At 41.9% G+C, this 21,153-nt stretch overlaps 1 protein-coding gene across 3 annotated transcripts in view; it reads right to left on the reverse strand.

Annotated features, from left to right (window-relative positions):
* LRP2 (LDL receptor related protein 2) overlaps nucleotides 1–21,153 on the reverse strand; it is a gene marked incomplete in the record, with an annotated part of 280,817 nt that overhangs the window by 186,194 nt on the left and 73,470 nt on the right. For all 3 annotated transcript variants that reach the window (XM_056536932.1, XM_056536931.1, XM_056536933.1), the window contains 5 exon segments: nucleotides 1,836–1,955; nucleotides 7,630–7,773; nucleotides 9,548–9,664; nucleotides 12,508–12,621; nucleotides 19,793–19,903. In XM_056536932.1, the coding sequence (XP_056392907.1) occupies nucleotides 1,836–1,955; nucleotides 7,630–7,773; nucleotides 9,548–9,664; nucleotides 12,508–12,621; nucleotides 19,793–19,903 (606 nt within the window).

Raw genomic sequence — 21,153 nt, forward strand, 5'->3', positions numbered from 1 at the left:
GAAGAGATCGTTCACATGAAACAGAATGTTCATTGGACTAAATATTCGGGCCTTCTAAATTTACCATTGCTCGTATTACCCATTTCTACAACACACATAGTATGCCATCTGTGCTAATATTACATTAAATTCAGTTTTTAATTTTTATCTTTCACTACATTTTAGTTTTAATTTGTTCAAAAATAATTATGTAATATGTAATTTAATTTAATTAGGAACCTGTTTAGAGTACAATAGCTCAACAAAGACCTTTGGACTCACGTTAAAAAAAATAAAAACGCCCATCATCATTCATGGAGAGAGGCTACTCCATAGATTTAGGAGGTTGTTTTTCTAGGTTCCTGTTTATTAATAACCAGCACCCTTAGTTTTGGCACCCAATGTAGGTTTTTTTACAGCGCCCACAGTTCTATTAAAAAGCAAAGTAATTGGATTTTATAATATTATATATATATATATATATATATATATATATATATATATATATATATATATATATATGACTATACACTATTTGATCGTAGTATTCTGGTGAAAGTCTGACTGATCTGTCACCAATATATTATATGCCACTGTCATTTTATATAGTTTTTTGTAAAGGTAGATCAACACAATACAAATTTAGCCCTTACTGAATGATGAACATGAAGCTGGCTGCATCTTCACATGATAAAACCAATAAGGTCTTCCTGTTATTTACTACCTACCTGTGATCTTTCATGCATTCCTTCTGCTTTTCATACAAACTGTCTGCTCTTTTGACTTTATTAGCCCAACTTCCTATCTGGTGTGTATCCTGTAATGGACCTGTTCCTGTGTACACTCTAGCCAGAAATTCAGCCAACTCTTTCTCTAGGGATAGGGAGATAGAGTTGGTTGAACTCCCAATTAGAGTGTACACAGGAACAGGAAGATAATTACAGGTTGTACTTAGGACAGGAAGATAGATTTGCATCAAAAACAGAAGGAAAGCCTGAAAGGCAAAAAAGGTTATAAAATAACTTTATTTACCAATGTATATTTATTTATTAGACAGTTGAAAATAGGTTTCATCATTGGACAACCGCTTTATGGTTGCCACACCTGGACCCCACCATCTGCAGTGGTTTTACTGATCTATGATAGATGGCTACAGATCATTGGGTTAACTATGTTTGGTTTAATAGAACCACAAGTGGTCTGGGTTTTGCTAGCAAAGTACAGCACTAGAATAAGGCTGTTTGACTGCTAAGAATTATTGATAAATAATTCCTTTTCAAATCTAATTAAATGTGATAAAAAATAAGGTAGATGTGGCGATCTATGGTGGGAGGACAATGGGGAATTATAGATAGATTTATAGAATTTTTTTTTAGAGCAGCATAAGATGTACAAAGACATCCAGTACCTAGGCAATGACTACATTATATGATTGCAATTAATTACATTAAAGGGGTACTCTACCCCTAGACATCTTATCCCCTATCCAAAGAATTGGGAATAAGATGTCTGACTGGGGGGGTCGAGCCGCTGGGACTCTCTGCTATCTTCGGGCCTTTGGATAGGGGATCTTCAGGCCTTTGGATAGGGGACAAGATATCTAGGGGTGGAGTACCCCTCTAACTAAACATGAAGCACAACACTAAAATATGGTAACTTGACTACAATGTAGGTCAGTGTTTTCCAAACAGTGTGCATCCAGTTGTTGCAAAACTACAACACCCAGCATGCCCGGACAGCCTTTGGCTGTCCGAGCATGCTTGGAGTTGTAGTTTTGCAACAGCTGGAGACACATTGTTTGAAACACCCCGGTGTAGGCAGTAAAAATTTGCAGTTAGTGTATGTAATGTACTGACCAATGCAGGTCCGGCTGTCGTTCGTACTGATAATATATCCCGCTGGACAAAAGCAGACACCGCCAGATGGAGAGGAATGACACCGATAAGAACAACTCAGTGCAGCGCAGTTACTAGTACCTAGGGTAAAACGGTAAAAAAAACAAATAAAATACATCGGATAAATATATCATTTATAAAGCACTGTAGAATAGAATTAAACAGGATAAATCCAGACTAGTGGTCTTCAAACTGTGGTCCTCCAGATGTTGCCGTTGGCTGTCCGGCCATGCTGGGAGTTGTAGTTTTGCAGCATCTGGAGGTGTACAGTTGGAAGACCACTGCTGTAGACTGTGCTACACATTTTGCCCATTTTGCTAAATATCTCAGACGCTTCTCTTTTCCTTACATCACCTATTTGCTGGCTTACTTTATAGCAATTTTTTTGGGGGCCAAAACAGTAATAATCTGGTCCATATTATGACTCCTCTTAGCCACATACATTTTTGAAATTGTTGCAGAAGTTGAAAAAAGTTTCTAAAACAAAAAATAAATTTGGTGCAAGCCATGTACTCCACATTTCATGCAATTTGCACTGCAATGCTGATGCATTTTGCTAAGTAAATCCTTTTGAATCTACAACTTTATTAGGTTCTACCCCATATACCATTCTGATCATTTAGCAATCTAGCCGCTTAGTGGAAAGCTCTGCTGAGGCTATACTATGCAATAATCTCTTAATGCCTTAGAATAGTGTTTCCCAAGCAGGGTGCCTCCAGCTCTTGTGAAACTACAACTCCCAGCATGCCCAGACAGCCGTTGGCTGTCTGGGCATGCTGGGAGTTGTAGTTTCATAACAGCTGGAGGCACCCTGCTTGGGAAACACTACCTTAGAAGGAAAGGATGTGATATAAATGAAGAAGTACAAACTATTAATTGAGGAGCCCATAGATCCTTAATTAAAGATTGAAGTGGCCGACCCAATGACCCCTATAATACTTGTATCTGTAAATAGAATCTAATCTATTGTATAACACACTGTAAGCAGTTCAAGTTGTATCTATTTTCGTCTTCTGTATCCCACCCTCAGGACCAGAGAAAAGCCAAAGCAGAACTTGCATCTGCCTTGGAGGTAAATACTAGAGATGAGCGAACTTACAGTAAATTCGATTCGTCACGAACTTCTCGGCTCGGCAGTTGATGACTTTTCCTGCGTAAATTAGTTCAGCCTTCAGGTGCTCCGGTGGGCTGGAAAAGGTGGATACATTCCTAGGAAAGAGTCTCCTAGGACTGTATCCACCTTTTCCAGCCCACCGGAGCACCGGAAAGCTGAACTAATTTATACAGGAAAAGACATCAACTGCCGAGCCGAGATGTTTGTGACGAATGGAATTTACTGTAAGTTCGCTCATCTCTAGTAAATACACAGCTGGGTTTACACACATACAGTATTATCTATCTAAATATCCAATAAGAACAGCGCCTCCAGAAATAAATAGAAAAAAAGAATTCGGGGTGCCCGCATCATCTGAACCTCGGTCCACTGGTTCCTCAATGTATAGAAAGAATATATAGGCAGCACTCCGCAGGTAGACTTCAAACAAAAATAGGATTTATTCCATGATGTGGGAGACTACGTTTCTCCAGCCTCACGCTGGCTTTTTCAATTGAGAAACATAGTCTCCCATAGAGAAGAGCGAACTTACAGTAAATTTGATTCGTCGCGAACTTCTCGGCTCAGCAGTTGATGACTTATACTGCATAAATTAGTTCAGCTTTCAGGTGCTCCCGTGGGCTGGAAAAGGTGGATACAGTCCTAGGAGACTCTTTCCTAGGACTGTATCCACCTTTTCCAGCCCAGCGGAAAGCTGAACTAATTTATGCAGGATAAGGCATCAACTGCCGAGCCGAGAAGTTCATGACGAATCGAATTTACTGTAAGTTCGCTCATCTCTAGTCTCCCACATCACGGAATAAATCCTATTTTTGGTTGAAGTCTACCTGCGGTGTGCTGCCTATATATTCTTTCTATATATCTATCTATCTATCTATCTATCTATCTATCTGTATATAAAACTCAATGGGGGAGATTTATCAAAACCTGTCCAGAGGAAAAGTTGCTGAGTTGCCCATAGCAACCAATCAGATCGCTACTTTCATTTCTCACAGGCCTTTTCAAAAGTGAAAGAAGCGATCTGATTGGTTGCTATGGGCAACTCAGCAACTTTTCCTCTGCACAGGTTTTGATAAATCTCCCCCAATGTGTGTGTGTATGTTCCAGCAACTTGGTCACATGTTACTTATATGTCAACAACAAACATAGGATAGGTGATTTAACCCTTACTCATCCCCATTTGCCAGGGGCGGGGTTTTTGTTTAAAGTCCCATACAAGTCTATGGGAAATATATGTTACTGCATAACTTCCAAACGGCTGGAGATATTTCGATTATACTTGGTCACATGTTACTTATATATCCACTAAAAATATAGGATAGTTAATTTAACCCTTAACTACCCCCATTTGTGAGGGTCGGGGTTGTGGTTTAACCCCTTAAGGACCAAGGGCGTACAGGTACGCCCTTGGACCTGCTCTCCTGATATAACGCGGGGTTACACAGTAACCCCGCGTCATATCACGGCGGGCCCGGCGTCATAGTGAAGCCGGGACCCGCCTCTAATAGCGCGCAGTGCCGATCGCGGCACCGCGCGCTATTAACCCTTTGAAAAAGTGAAACCGAAAGTGGCCGGCTAGCTCAGTCGGGCTGTTCGGGATAGCCGCGGCTAATCGCGGCATCCCGAACAGCTGACAGGACAGCGGGAGGGCCCCTTCCTGCCTCCTCGCTGTCCGATCGCCGAATGACTGCTCAGTGCCTGAGATCCAGACAGGAGCAGTCATGTGGCAGAATCGTTGATCACTGGTTTCTTATGAGAAACCAGTGATCAACATAGAAGATCAGTGTGTGCAGTGTTATAGGTCCCTATGGGATAACAATGATCAGTATAAGAGATCAGTGTGTGCAGTGTTATAGGTCCCTATGGGAGCTATACACTGCAAAAAAAAAGTGAAAAAAATAAGTGAATAAAGATCATTTAACTCCTCCCCTAATAAAAGTTTGAATCACCCCCCTTTTCCAATAAAAAAAAAAAAACACAGTGTAAATAAAAATAAAAATGAACATATATGGTATCACCGCGTGCGGAAATGTCCGAATTATAAAAATATATCATTAATTAAACCGCTCGGTCAATGGCGTGCGCGCAAAAAAATTCCAAAGTCTAAAATAGTGCATTTTTGGTCACTTTTTGATCAATAAGTCCTATCAATGCAAAAATTGTACTGTTAAAAACTTCAGATCACGGCGCAAAAAATGAGCCCTCATACCGCCCCATACACGGAAAAATAAAAAAGTTATAGGGGTCAGAAGATGACAATTTTAAACGTATTAATTTTCCTGAATGTAGTTATGATTTTTTCCAGAAGTCCGAAAAAATCAAATCTCTATAAGTAGGGTATCATTTTAATCGTATGGACCTACAGAATAAAGATAAGGTGTCATTTTTACCGAAAAATGTACTACGTAGAAACGGAAGCCCCCAAAAGTTACAAAACTGCGTTTTTTTTTCAATTTTGTCGCACAATGATTTATTTTTTCCGTTTCACCGTAGATTTTTGGGTAAAATGACTGACGTCATTACAAATTAGAATTGGTGGCACAAAAAATAAGCCATCATATGGATTTTTAGGTGCAAAATTGAAAGAGTTATGATTTTTTAAAGGCAAGGAGCAAAAAACGAAAATGCAAAAACAGAAAAAACCCCGGTCCTTAAGGGGTTAAAGTCCCATGCAAATCAATGGGAAATGTATGTTCCCACATAACTTCTGTACGGCTGGAGATATTTCAATACCTGGTACACATATTACAGGTCGGGATATGAGGACGGGATATGAGGTCGGGATAGGAGGTCGGGATAGGCGGTCGAGATAGGAGGTCGAGATATGAGGACAGAAAAGGAGGATGGGATAGGAGGTCCGGATAGGAGGTCAAGATAGGAGGACGGGATAGGAGGACAGGATAGGAGGTCAGGATAGGAGGACGGGATAGGAGGACGGGATAGGAGGTCGATATAGGAGGGCGGGATAGGAGGTCACGATAGGAGGAAGAGATAGGAGGTCGAGATCAGAGGACGGGAAAGGAGGTCAGGATAGGAGGACGAGATAGGAGGACGAGATAGGAGGACGAGATAGGAGGACGGGATAGGAGGACGGGATAGGAGGACGGGATAGGAGGACGGATAGGAAGTCGGGATAGGAGGTTGGGATAGGAGGTCGAGATAGGAGGTCGAGATAGGAGGTCGAGATAGGAGGACGGGATAGGAGGTCGGGATAGGAGGTCGGGATAGGAGGTCGGGATAGGAGGTCGGGATAAGAGGTCGGGATATGAGGTCGGGATATGGGGTTGGGATATGACAACAATATATGAGGACGGGATATGAAGGCAAAATCTTACTCTGTTGATTTTCCTCCACAACAAGGATTAGGAAGGAAAAACCGGACAACGCAGGGTACTCAACTAATACATAATATTTATAGACTGTGGGAGATTAGCTCTGTAGAATCAGTCAAATTGCGTCAAAATAGCAGTCAGGGACAGGAACATGGAAGTAACCTTTAAATTGGGCTTCTCCTATTTTTATTTTTTAGTAAGGCTCCCTTCACACTATACTGTTGCTACGTTACAAAGACCTGTTACAATGTCCCGTTTAGAAAACCCTTAAAAACGGCCGTTGAAAAATCCCATTCAAGTCCATGGGATTTTTTGATTATCCATTCTCACCCGTTATAGCCTATTATGACAAATGGATGTTATTTTTGACAAGTGATGCAGGGGACGGAGTATTGTGACATCACTGCTCCGCCCCCTCGTGACTTCACGCCCTGCCCCCTCAATGAAAGTCTATGGGAGGGGGCGTGGCGGCCACCACGCCCCCTCCCATAGACTTGCATTGAGGCGGAGGGGCATGGTGTCATGTGGGGGCGGAGCAGTGACATCACGATACTCTGTCCCCTGCATCGCCCGTCATCAGTCAAAGAGCAATCCTCGCTCTGTGCAGCTGAAAAACGGGGGTGCTGCAGGAGAGATCACAGGGGACCCCAGCAGCGGGACCCCTGATATCAGACATCTTGTCCCCTATACTTTGGATAGGGGATAAGATGTCTAGGGGCTGAGTACGTCTTTAATGTTAAATACTAAAATTATGTTAAACTGTTTAGAGTTTAAATGACTCTCTTCCAGTATAAAGTAACAGATACAGATTTCTATACAAAGAGATTATTGAAGTAACTGGTTTGCTTTCATATACTTGGATATTGGCCTTTGGCTGTCCGGGCATGCTGGGAGTTGTAGTTTTGCAACAGCTGGAGGCTCCCTGCTTGGGAAACACTGACATAGACAGTGATTACAGCTTCCAGCAGATCTTTCTTACTTTTATATATATGGATTTGCTTTATCTATATTATTTATCTACTTATTTTTCTTTAATCCTCACTTTTTCCTATTTTTGGATGACATTTTGGTGCCTTTAGAACCGATTACCAGGTTTCCATAGAGTTCTGGTCTCAACATACAATGGTCCGTCCTGGTACCAATTAATATTGTAACTTGAAGGACCACTGTATATTGACCAATGGGTCATAGGAAGTTAGGGGAAATAAAAATCAAACCCTTTTCATACAGTTACATGGTCGTCTAAAATATTAGAACAGAAGAATAATAAATGTGTAAGTTGCAATGTTACACAGACAATATAACTTACTGCAGTTCCTTCCAGCTGTTGTATTGGTTTCGTCCTCTCCGAATCGGCAGTGAATTGTCCCATCACAGACTTTATCTATAGAAATGCACTGGCCAGACGATGGACAAGACCATTCTCCAGGGCCACATTCTCTCAACCCACTCTCTAAAATACAAATCAATACATCTTTAGGCTTCAGTTGGATTTGACTATAAATGTGAATTATCACTTCATGACTCCTCTTTGCAGTATGACTGGTTCCTTCAAGGAATTTAGATGGCCATGTAGGATAAAAGGTGGGGACACAACAATTAAACTGAATTGTTATCAATAGCTTTTAGTCTTTTAAATGGTCAGATTTTCTGGTTAAAAAGTACCTGTCATCACACCATATTTTCTAAACTAACCAAGATTATATCCCCTAACTACTCCTAACACCCCTCCAGGTGATTTTAAAAAGCTCTGTATAATACCTTTCCCCTTACTCACATTGTGTAAGCTCCCGGCAGGAGAAAGTGGGCGTTCCCCAGCAGGGTCGACATCACTGAAGCCTGTGAGAGCTGCCCCGCACCCACTTCCTGAGTTTGGTCTCCTGCCAGGCCGGGGGGAGACCAAACTAACTGTCTGACTTGCGCAAGGAACAGAACAGAGCCACCTAGTGGCCGTTTTTTTAATCACATTAAAAACATATAAAGATTGAGAATTTTAACAGCAAGTAAGTAGCAAAGTGCCTTATAATTACATAAGGAACAATATATTAAAAGTTTAGTTTGGTGACAGGTACTCTTTAATGTTAAATAATTCTTATTATAAGACACATGTCTGTGGATACAAAGGGGAGATTTATCAAGACCTGTGTAGAGGAAGAGTGGTGAAAGAAGTTGGGCATGTTGGCTCAAGGACAAGTATATGAGGATGACAAGGGGATTGTTGTTGGCCAAAGCAATGGACCATGGGCCGTCATTGATTTAAACAACAACAAAAAGCCTAAGGGCTCGTTCACACTGCGGACAATGGAGTCCTGTTGTTTTCAATGGGATTCTGATGCTCTGTGCACACTATGTGGAATAAATGTCATTTTCATTCTTTGGGTGGAATTCCACCCGACTGCATTGCCGTCTATGCGGTGTGCACGTTTGCACAGTCCTACCTCCAATGTTTTCAGCAGGGCCTGCTGCAAGTGGACATTTAGCCGGCAGAATGTCCGCATTTTAAATGAGCCCTAGATCTCTCTGTGCATCTGAAAATCTCCAACACAGAACTCCAAATAGGATCCATTTAGTTCAATGGCACTTTGATTTTAATTAAAGGGGTATTCCAGGCAAAACCTTTTTTTATATAAATCAACTGGCTCTGGGAAGTTAAACAGATTTGTAAATTACTTCTATTAAAAAATCTTAATCCTTCCAATAGTTATTAGCTTCTGAAGTTTTCTGTCTTAACTGCTCAATGATGATGTCACGTCCCGGGAGCTGTGCATGATGGGAGAATATCCCCATAGGAACTGCACAGCTCCCGGGACGTGAGTCATCAGAGAGCAGTTAGACAGAAAACAACTCAACTTCAGAAGCTAATAACTATTGGAAGGATTAAGATTTTTTAATAGAAGTAATTTACAAATCTGTTTAACTTTCCGGAGCCAGTTGATGTATAAAAAAAAGTTTTGGCCTGGAATACCCCTTTAACTAAAACCTCTATGCACTTCAATAGAGATGTGTAGCCCAATTACATTTTTTAAAACAGTGTTTCACCCACCAGGGTGCCTCCAGCTGTTGTAAAACTACAACTTCGGCTGTCCGGGCATGCTGGGAGTTGTAGTTTTGCAACAGCTGGAGGCACCCTGGTTGGGAAACACTGCTATAAAAAAATGACATTGCATTCACAGGCTGTCTTCGTCCAATGATGCCTCTGCTTTACTGTACATTGGGCATACACTTACCACATCCAGTTTCATCAGCATTGTCATCACAGTCATCGTCCCCATCGCAAATCCAGCTCTGGTGTATACAGCGACCACTTGGGCAGGTGAAGTAATCTCCTTTACAGCTTGGGTAGGCTAGGTAAAAACAGGGTAGATAACAGGAGTGTTTATCGCATATTCATAGTAAGGGTGGGTTCACACCACGTTTTTGCAATACAGTTTTGTATCAGGTTTTTGATTAAAAAAAACAGATTCCTCAAAACCTGACTAAACTGTATCAAAATGTGTGTACAAATTTTTATCCGTATACAGTTTGTAAAATGATGTCCGGTTGCATCGTTTTTTTTTTTTACGAAAAAAACATATACGTTTTTAACTTTTCGCTCCATTATGAATAAAGTTTTACTTGTTTGATTGAAATTCCTAGAAAAAAAACTGCGCAAAGCCAAAAACCGTATGGTGAAAACCGGATGGAACCGTACGCACATACGGTTCCCATTGACTCCCATGTTTAAAAAAAAAACGTATACGGTTTAATACAATTTTTCACCTGGACCAAAAACCGTGGTAGACTACAGTTTTCTGTCTGGAAAAAAAACGTATGGTTTGAAAAACGGAGACAACTGTATACATTATGGTGCATACGGTCTATACGGTTGCATACTTTTTTTTAATGAAACCGTATGCCGAAACCGTATAGTAAAATTGTCGTGTGAACACACCCTAAGAAAGTTCTGCACAGGCTTTAATTAAAGTGGTACTCCAGTGTTTTAACAGCTTCCAGCATGCACAGCTGTCCAGGCATAATGAGTGGTAGTTTTACAACATCTGGAGACCCCCAGTTTGGAAACCACTGCTATAGATATTAAAATGGAAAATTGATAAGAAATATGTTTACCATCGGAAATTGAAAAAATAGGTAATTTTCTAATGGCACATGTTCCCAGGACGTAATTTCCGAGTGGAATCTGACGGAAAAATTCTGCTTGGAAATCCTGAGTTCTGTTGTTTTCAATGGGATTCTCCTGCACCATGCACACAGTGGAATTTCCACGGAGGGAACATCTGCGGAAATTCTCATTTCGGCCTTCGCCGAAAGAGTTAAAGTGGTATTCCAGGAAAAATTTTTTTTTATATATATATCAACTGGCTCCAGAAAGTTAAACAGATTTGTAAATTACTTCTATTAAAAAATCTTAATCCTTTCAATAATTATCAGCTGCTGAAGTTGAGTTGTTGTTTTCTGTCTGGCAACAGTGCTCTCTGCTGACATCTCTGCTGGTCTCGGGAACTGCACCGAGTAGAAGAGGTTTGCTATGGGGATTTGCTTCTACTCTGGACAGTTCCCGAGACACGTGTCATCAGAGAGCACTTAGACAGAATAGAACAACTCAACTTCATCATCTCATAAGTACTGAAAGGATTAAGATTGTTTAATAGAAGTAGTTTACAAATCTTTTTAACTTTCTGGAGCCAGTCGATATATATATAAAAACGTTTTTTTCCTTGATAACCCCTTTAACATGTCAATTCTTTCAGCGGAGTCCACTCGGAAATGCATTGCCGTCTATGGAGATGGCACATTTCCGAGCGGTCCTAGTGCTGGCATGTTCAAATTGGTTCCTGCTATTTGCAGAATGTCTGCCGAGTTTTCCGGGCGGACATTCCACAAAATTTCTGCTGTGCGAACATGACCCTAAAAGGAAGGCTAACCCTATAAAAGGTAGCATCAGAGAACTGTTTGAACTGTGTTCTTCTACACCGGCAAAGGCATATAGCGAAGAGTGCTAATTCGTGATCAGATTGGCCAAGTGTCCGACGTCTCTACGGAGTTGCAGAATTTTCTTAAGTTCCAGACACTGTACAGTCTGAAGCTCTGTGAGTGCTGTCAGGTCTGGCTGTGCAGCGAGAGGACTTCAGACAGGAACAAAAGCTGATGTCTGCCGGGCCCCAGACACACTGCAAATGATTAATGAGTGCCAGAGTATGGGGAATCTGGAATAGACACCCAGCAATATCTCTACAGAATGAGACAGAATGTTTTAGGTTTGAAAGGTACAAAGAGCTTGCGATATACTGTAGGCTTACTTGCGAAGCAAATACATGTTTCTCTGTTTTTTGGAAATAAAAGGAAATAAGTAAAAGGTTCTTAAAGGAGTTATCCAGGAAAAAACTTTTTTTTATATATCAACTGGCTCCAAAAAGTTAAACAGATTTGTAAATTACTTCTATTAAAAAATCTTAATCATTTTAGTACTTATGAGCTTCTGAAGTTAAGGTTGTTCTTTTCTGTCTAAGTGCTCTCTGATGACACCTGTCTTGGGAACCGCCCAGTTTAGAAGCAAATCCCCATAGCAAACCTCTTCTAAACTGGGCGGTTCCCGAGACAGGTGTCATCAGGGAGCACTTAGACAGAAAAGAACAACCTTAACTTCAGAAGCTCATAAGTACTGAAAGGATTAAGATTTTTTAATAGAAGTCATTTACAAATCTGTTTAACTTTCTGGAGCCAGTTGATATATAAAAAATTTTTTTTCCCTGGATAACCCCTTGAAATAACTCAGCACCAGACAAGCTCTAACTTTGTAATCTACTGTACTATCTGGCAAAGTTTTATTGATACCCACAGATACTGGGGGGAAAAGAAAGATGGCCTCCCTCCCTTGCAAATGAAAAACAAGGAACTACTAGAAACCAGATTAACAGTGCAAAGTTATTTAGGCATTATTTATAAATATTCTCCTCTATGGTCTATTCACACATACAGTATTCTGCACAGATTTGATGCGCAGGATTTTCTGCTGCAGATTTCAATGTAAACTGACTGACTGAACACAGCTTCAAATCCTGCTCATCAAATCTGCGCAGAATACTGTACGTGTGAATAGACCCTTAATGTCGATGGCGGTATATATATATATATATATATATATATATATATATATATATATAGTTTAGTTATAAAAAATGAACATTACTGCAATCCTTTTCATCACTTCCGTCTCCGCAGTCGTCATCGTGGTCACAGATGAAATCTCGAGGGATGCATTCTCCGTTGGCGCACTGAAAATGGTTGGTCAAACATTTCTGGGCTGTAATGAAAGAAGAAGAAACTCACAATGGATCTCTATGAAGTAACCGTCACTAAAAGAGAACATGCGCAGAACAGTGTTACATTTTTCATAGACACTAATAGGCCTCGCTGTCAGTTGTCAGTTACTCTTTGAAAGGTTGTCCAGGAATTTAAAAAAATATACAAAACAATGCACCAAAAAATATTGAGTTTTCTCCCCATTGGGTTTAAGTTGGGACTCTGGCTGGACCACTCAAGGACATTAACAGAGTTGTTCCTACAAAAAGCACAGACTCCTGCCCCAGAATTCCTTGGGACTTTGGATGGTTTACAGAGGTAAAGCTCGCACAGCCAGGGCCATTTTTGCTGTTTTTAATTTGTGCATTAGGGGGGATATTCATCCAGACCTCTGCTTTGGAAAGTGTTGCATTTTCCGATAGCAACCAATCAGGTTACTTCTTTTATTGTTCAGGGTCCTCTTTGCACTTTCTGGTTGATCAGTGTTTAAATGTTCTAAATTCTATAGTTGTAGCTATTTTCTCTGTCATTTTATTTTTGGTGTGGACTATGCCTTAACCCCTTAAGGACCCAGCCATTTTACACCTTAGGACCCGGCCATTTTTTGCACATCTGACCACTGTCACTTTAAACATTAATAACTCTGGAATGCTTTTAGTTATCATTCTAATTCCGAGATTGTTTTTTCGTGACATATTCTACTTTAACACAGTGGTAAAATTTTGTGGTAACTTGCATCCTTTCTTGGTGAAAAATCCCAAAATTTGATGAAAAATTTTGCATTTTTCTAACTTTGAAGCTCTCTGCTTGTAAGGAAAATGGATATTCCAAATATATATATTTTTTTATTCACATTTACAATATGTCTACTTTATGTTTGCATCATAAAATGGATGAGTTTTTACTTTTGGAAGACACCAGAGGGCTTCAAAGTTCATCAGCAATTTTCCAATTTTTCACAAAATTTCCAAAATCACAATTTTTCAGGGACCAGTTCAGGTTTGAAGTGGATTTGAAGGGCCTTCATATTAGAAATACCCCACAAATGACCCCATTATAAAAACTGCACCCCCCAAAGTATTCAAAATTACATTACGTCAGCATTTTAACCCTTTAGGTGTTTCACAGGAATAGCAGCAAAGTGAAGGAGAAAATTCACAATCTTCATTTTTTACACTTGCATGTTCTTGTAGACCAAATTTTTGAATTTTTACAAGGGGTAAAAGGAGAAAATGGATTGTTATTTTTGTAGCCCAATTTCTCTCGAGTAAGCATATACCTCATATGTCTATGTAAAGTGTTCGGTGGGCGAAGTAGAGGGCTCAGAAGCGAAGGAGCGACAAGGGGATTTTGGAGAGTACGTTTTTCTGAAATGGTTTTTGGGGGGCATGTTGCATTTAGGAAGCCCCTATGGTGCCAGAACAGCAAACCCCCCCCCCCCCCACATGGCATACCATTTTGGAAACTAGACCCCTTGAGGAACGTAACAAGGAATAAAGTGAGCCTTAATACCCCACAGGTGTTTCACGACTTTTGCATATGTAAAAAAATATATAATTTTTTTCACAAAAATGTGTGTTTCCCCCCAAATTTCACATTTTTGCAAGGATTAATAGCAGAAAATACCCCCCAAAATTTGTAACCCCATCTCTTCTGAGTATGGAGGTACGCCATAAGTTGACCTGAAGTGCACTACGGGCGAACTACAATGCTCAGAAGAGAAGGAGTCATATTTGGCTTTTTGAGAGCAAATTTTGCTCGGGGGCATGTCGCATTTAGGAAGCCCCTATGGTGCCAGGACAGCAAAATAACCCCCCCATGGCATACCATTTTGGAAACTAGACCCCTTGAGGAACGTAACAAGGGGTACAGTGAGCATTTACAACCCACTGGTGTCTGTCAGATCTTTGAAACAGTGGGCTGTACAAAATTTTTTATTTGCACAGCCCACTGTTCCAAAGCTCTGTCAGACACCAGTGGCATGTAAATTCTCACTGCACCCCTCATTACATTCCGTGAGGGGTGTAGTTTCCAAAATGGGGTCACATGTGTTTTTTTTTTTTTTTTTTTGCGTTTGTCAAAACCGCTGTAACAATCAGCCATCCCTGTGCAAATCACATCAAATGTACATGGTGCACTCTCCCTTCTGGGCCTTGTTGTGCGCCCCCAGAGCACTTTGCGCCCACATATGGGGTATCGCCGTACTCGGGAGAAATTGCATTACAAATTTTGGGGGGCTTTTTTCCCCTTTTACCTCTTGTCAAAATGAAAAGTATAGGGCAACACCAGCATGTTAGTGTAAAAAATTTTTTTTTACACTAACATGCTGGTGTAGACCCCAACTTCACCTTTTCATATGGGGTGAAAGGAGAAAAAGCCCCCCAAAATTTGCTAGGCAATTTCTCCCGAGTACGGCCATACCCCATATGTGGCCCTAAACTGTTGCCTTGAAATACGACAGGGCTCCAAAGTGAGAGCGCCATGCGCATTTGAGGCCTGAATTAGGGATTTGCATAGGGGTGGACATAGGGGTATTCTACGCCAGTGATTCCCAAACAGGGTGCTTCCAGCTGTTGCAAAACTCCCAGCATGCTTGGACAGTCAACGGCTGTCCAGCAATACTGGGAGTTGATGTTTTGCAACAGCTGGAGGCTCCATTTTGGAAACAGTGGCATACCAGACGTTTTTCAATTTTATTGGGGAGGGGAGGGGGGCTGTGTAGGGGTATGTGTATATGTAGTGTTTGTTACTTTTTATTTTATTTTGTGTTAGTGTAGTGTAGTGTAGTGTTTTTAGGGTACAGTCACACGGACGGGGGGTTACAGCGAGTTTCCCGCTGCGAGTTTGAGCTGCCGCGCAAAATTTGCTGCATTGCAAACTTGCAGCCTGATACTCACTGTAAGCCCCTGCCCATGTGAATGTACCCTGTACATCCAATTGGTATAGGTCACAGCAAAAAGTATGCAGACTCCCAATTTCAAAAAGGCTGTGGTCTTTATTTAGGTCATCAGCAATGCAACGTTTCGGCTATAGTGTAGCCTTTGTCAAGCAAGGCTTGACAAAGGCTACACTATAGCCGAAACGTTGCATTGCTGATGACCTAAATAAAGACCACAGCCTTTTTGAAATTGGGAGTCTGCATACTTTTTGCTGTGACCTATACCAATTGGATGTTCTATATCTGGACTGGTTATCTGGATGGTCACGGGCATAAGAGCAGGGACTAGTGCTGTCTTCCTCCTTGGACGTGTACCCTGTACATTCACAGGGGGGGATCTCCAGCTGTTGCAAAACTACAACTCCCAGCATGCACAGTTTATCAGTGCATGCTGATAGTTATAGTTTTGCAACAGCTGGAGGCACACGGGTTGGGAAACACTGAGTTAGGAAACAGACAATGTTTCCCAACCAGTGTGCCTCCAGTTGTTGCAAAACCACTACTCCCAAACATTCTCAGGCATGCTGGGAGTAGTAGTTCGGCAACATCTTTAGAGCCAGATGTTGCCGAACTACAACTCCCAGCATGCTTGGAGTTGTAGTTTTGCAACATCTGGAGGACTACAGTTTGCAGACCACTAATACAGTGGTTCCCAATCTGTGTCCTTCCAGATGTTGCAAAACTACAACTCCCAGTATGCCAGAACTGTCCAGGCATGCTGGGAGTTGTAGTTCTGCAACATCTGAAGGGCTAGATGTTACAGAACTACAACTCCCAGCATGCCTGGACAGTAAGGGCATGCTGAGGATGTGTAGTTTTGCAACATCTGGAAGGGCACAGTGGTCTCCAAACTGTGGACCTCCAGATGTTGCAAGACTGCAAGTCCCAGCATGCCCAGATGCCAAGGGCTGTCTGGGCATGCTGGGAGTTGTAGTATACAGGGTCCCATTACAGCAATGCATGTCGCTTTACGGCGACGTGCATTGCTGTAAAGGGCCCGACCGCGGCTGAAGATCCACTCACCTGTCGCCGCCGCGGCCATCTTCATCGCCGGGATCCGGGACGAGGTAAGTACCGGGGCCAGTCCCCAGCACTCCCCCGTCCCGCGCCGCGTCCTCCGGTCTTCCTCCCCGGACTTCTAGGGGCTGGGCAGGACAGGAGGAAGTAACCGCCCCCCCCCCCCCCCCCTGCGATTGGTCGGTTAACTAACCGAAGAATCGCAGGGGATAGGAGGAGGTGGCAGGTTTGCCACCTCGCTCCTATTGTTTAGCATGGTCCTGGCTGTCTGTGACAGCCGGGATTCCTGGCTGTCTGTGACAGCCGGGATCATGTGAAATTACCGGGCGGTCGGGTCCCAGAGACCCGATCAGCCCGGTATCGCCGCAGATCGCAAGGGTCCTACATGGCCCCCCTCGGCGTTTGCCCTGGATGCCTGCTGAAGGATTTCAGCAGGTATCCGCTTCCGATCCCCGCCCGGCGCGCGGCAGGGACCGGAAACCGCCAGGGCGTAAGTTTACGCTCTGGGTCCTTAAGTACCAGGGCGCCGGGGCGTAAAATTACGCCCTGGGTCCTGAACAGGTTAATGAAGGTATTTGCGCCAACTGCGAAAAGTCGCAATTAACAAATTCCAAACCAATGCCCGATTGTAACTGAAATCACGACTTACACCGTCAAATCAGTGATAATGTTCTAAACCATTTGGCGCAACTGATTGTCGCACAAAGTAACATATAAAGAAAATTGCGACAAATCACAGTCAATCACAAAAAAACTGTGCAAAATCCTTCATACATACCCCCCCCCCCCCCCCTCATTGTCTTTTTGGAAGATGGACCTTCAGCCCAGACTGTGGTCACTCTAGATCAGGCTTTCATTAATAATTTCCCTGTACTTTGTTCCATTCAGCTTTTCCTTAACCTTGACCAGTTTCCCTGTCCCAGCCGCTGAAAAACACCACCACAGCAGGATGCTGCCCCCACCATGTTTCACTGTAGAGATGGTATTGGGTGGGTGACAAGCAGGGCTTGGTTTCCTCCAGACATGATTGTGCCGGTGGTAAAAAAAAAAAAAAAAAAATGTTTTCAAATCAACTGGTGCCAGAAAGTTTAACAAATTTGTAAATTACTTCTATTTAAAAATCTTAATCCTTCCAGTACTTATCAGCTTCTGTATGATCCCGAGGAAGTCATGTAGTTCTTTCGAGTCTGACCACAGTACTCTCTGCTGCCACCTCTGTCTGTGTCAGGACTAGAAATTGTGAAGATATCAGGGCAATCCTGGCATCAGAATTTTTGGCTGGTATTACTTTCCCAAAGAAGAGTATTCCAATGAAGATATTCATGCAAATGAAGAGTTGTTGAAGAATTGAAGAGATGAAATGAAGAATTGCTCTGGACAGTTCCTGACATGGACAGAGGTGGCAGCAGAGAGCATTGTGGTCAGACTGAAACTTCACAACTTCCTCTGTAGTATACAGCAGCTGATAAGTACTGGAAGGATTAAGATTTTTTATATAGAAGTCTGTTACAAATCTGTTTAACTTTCTGGCACCAGTTTCTTTTTCTACTTGTTTTCCCCCATAGTACTCTGCTTTAAATTTTGGTCTCATCAGTCCCGAGAATCTTGTTTCTCATAGTCTGAGCGTCCTTTCAGTGCTTTTTTTTCTTCCAAATTCCAGGTGGCTTTCATGTGTCTTTTACCGAGATGAGGCTTCTTTCTGACCACTGCCATAAAGCCCATATTGGTGGAGTGCTGCAGTGATGGTTGACCTTCTGGAAGTTTCTCCCATCAGCACACAGGATATTTGGAGCTCAGCCCAAAGTCTTTCTTCCTCAGAATCTGTGCTTTCCCAAAATGTTTCCACAAGTTTTGTGGAAAAATTGTCCAGAGGAAAAGTTAACCAGTTGCCCATAGCAACCAATCAGATCGCTTCTTTCATTTTGCAGAGGCCTTTTAAAAATTTAAAAAGCGATCTGATTGGTTGCTATGGGCAACTAGTCAATGTTTCCCTGCACAGGTTTTGATAAATCTCCCCCATAGTCCTTATGATAACAATAATCTGCCAGAAAATAGGCAAATGTAATCCCGCTGTGAGAACACAAACAGAAAGGCAATAACTTCTGATAACTTCATTTACAGTAGATAGACAGAGAAGAAAAGCAGCACATCCCAATAACAGTTGAAAAAATCTTTAGGTGCCCACAGAATCTGGAGCCAGGGTCAGAGGCACTTGCGTCAAACTCTCCACAGCGCCAGTCGTAACTAAACATGGTTTTTATTCCATATGGAGTGTCTTTACAAAGAGACTTCATATGGAATAAAAACTTTGGGGGATATATCAAAACCTGTCCAGAGGAAAAGTTGCTGAGTTGCCCATAGCAACCAATCAGATCGCTTCTTTCATTTTTAACAAGGCCCCTGAAAAAAGAAAGAAGCAATCTGATTGGTTCTATGGGCAACTGGTCAACTTTTCCTCTAGTGAAGCGAAGACAGATCCCTCCAGGACAGCACAGGATAGAGCTGGCGCACAAGACTTCAAGGTAAAAGCAGATTTATTTTACCCGGCATGCAACGCGTTTCGCTGGATAACCGGCTTCATCAGGCATGTATCAGTACATGCCTGATGAAGCTGGTTATCCAGCGAAACGCGTTGCATGCCGGGTAAAATAAATCTGCTTTTACCTTGAAGTCTTGTGCGCAAGCTCTATCCTGTGCTGTCCTGGAGGGATCTGTCTTCGCTTCACTTTGTGTTCCCAGGAGCGGCTGCCGAGTTTCGCCCACATAGGGTCTATGCCTGCACCATTGTTGTACTTGGTCGCAGTACAACCAACATCGGTGAGCAATATTGCTTAAATTGTACCCTATTTAGTTACGGTATCACACTAGGAGCGCCGTCTCCCTTTTTTTATAGTAACTTTTCCTCTAGACAGTTTTTGATAAATCTCCCCCTATGTTTTGTTAATATTGGTGCTGTGTAGAGATCCATTTTTCTAGATGGATAGATATGAGCTGGATAGATAAATATAATACCAACTGTGCAGCTGCAAAGGGGCCCGATGCCACCCAAGAAGGAGTGTAATAGTACTTCCTACTCTTTATTAGACTAAAAGGACTATGTTTCCCATATGCCAAACTCACTGGTTGACTGTGGGGGCATAACTACAGGGGGTTGAGAGGTTGCAGTTGTATTCAGGCCAATAAATGATATGTGATATAATACAATCCTATCACTTACTGCAGTTGGCCTCATCTGAAGCGTCCCGGCAATTGACAATCCCATCGCATTTTTGACTCGTATTGAAACAGGCTCCGCTGGCACAGGAAAGTTGACTGCACACAGGATATTCTATAAGTGTAATGCGATAAGTCATTCCACTGAGCAAAATACCATAAATAAGTCAACGTGTTTTTAGTATTCTTATTGCACTAGCACTACCTATTGTAAAATACATCATCTATACTGTGTCACCTTACAGAGATTACCCAGGAATAGCAATACAGAGACACCACGCCTGTCTTCAGGCTGTGTGTGGTATTACTATCGGCTCCATTCGCTTCAATGGGACTGAGCTGCAATACCACACAAAACCTGAGGACTGGTGTGGAGCTGTTTTTGTCATTCTGGATTACCCCTTTAAGTACAAAACTTGCTGTTGCAAAATTATAACTCCCATAACTGTCATGACATAATGCAAGTTGCAGTTTTGGGAGAGATGGAGTGCCACAGATGAAATAACACTCATACACATCTATAATTGTATATATATAAATATTGGTACAAACATAGCATGTTCCAAATACCTTCCAGGTTCACAACACATCTGTAATTATAATGGCAGTAAAGAAATGTGCATGGTACTTATTTTGAACATAATATAGGTAATTATGGTGGTTTAATATGCTTTTTTATGCTTTTTAGGTACATATTTTGCACAATTTAAAATACTTAAAAATTGCTAGAAGAGGCCTGATTTGGATAATAGACATAGAAAACACACATATGAAGTATGCCAAACATTTGCTATGAAAAATACACCATAAAGAGTATAAAAGCTCTCCACGAAAAACAAATTGAGGCTCATTTTGTTTGTTACTACAAGTGAATTTTGTAGCGTCAAAATACACTTTGAGAACTTAGCCATAGGCTTAAAGCAGTGTTTCCCAACCAGTGTGCCTCCAACTGCTGCAAAACTACAACTCCCAGCATGCTCGGACAGCCTTTGGCTGTCCGGGCATGCTAGGAGTTGTAGTTTTGTTACAGCTGGAGGCACACTGGTTGGGAAACACTGGTTTAAAGTGTCCCTGTAAAATGTTGATGAATTTTGATAGGTCAGGGTCTGGGTGTTCAGACCCCTGTCAAATTCATAAATGAGCAAGGAAAAGCATGCGGTTATGCATATCACTCTGCAGCTTGTTGCCTTTTCTAAGACAAGCTCCATAGACTTGAAATGATGCTCATCTTGTGCAGTATGACAGAAACCCCCGTGAGCCAGGAACTGAAGTGCACAGCAGCAAGCTTCCCCCAACTCAGACCGCGACTGATCGAAACTTCTGACATGTCAAATGTTGTTTCTGATCTCTCTCGCTCTCTCTCCC

The sequence above is a fragment of the Hyla sarda genome, chromosome 8, assembly GCF_029499605.1.
Source record: "Hyla sarda isolate aHylSar1 chromosome 8, aHylSar1.hap1, whole genome shotgun sequence".
NCBI lineage: Eukaryota > Metazoa > Chordata > Amphibia > Anura > Hylidae > Hyla > Hyla sarda.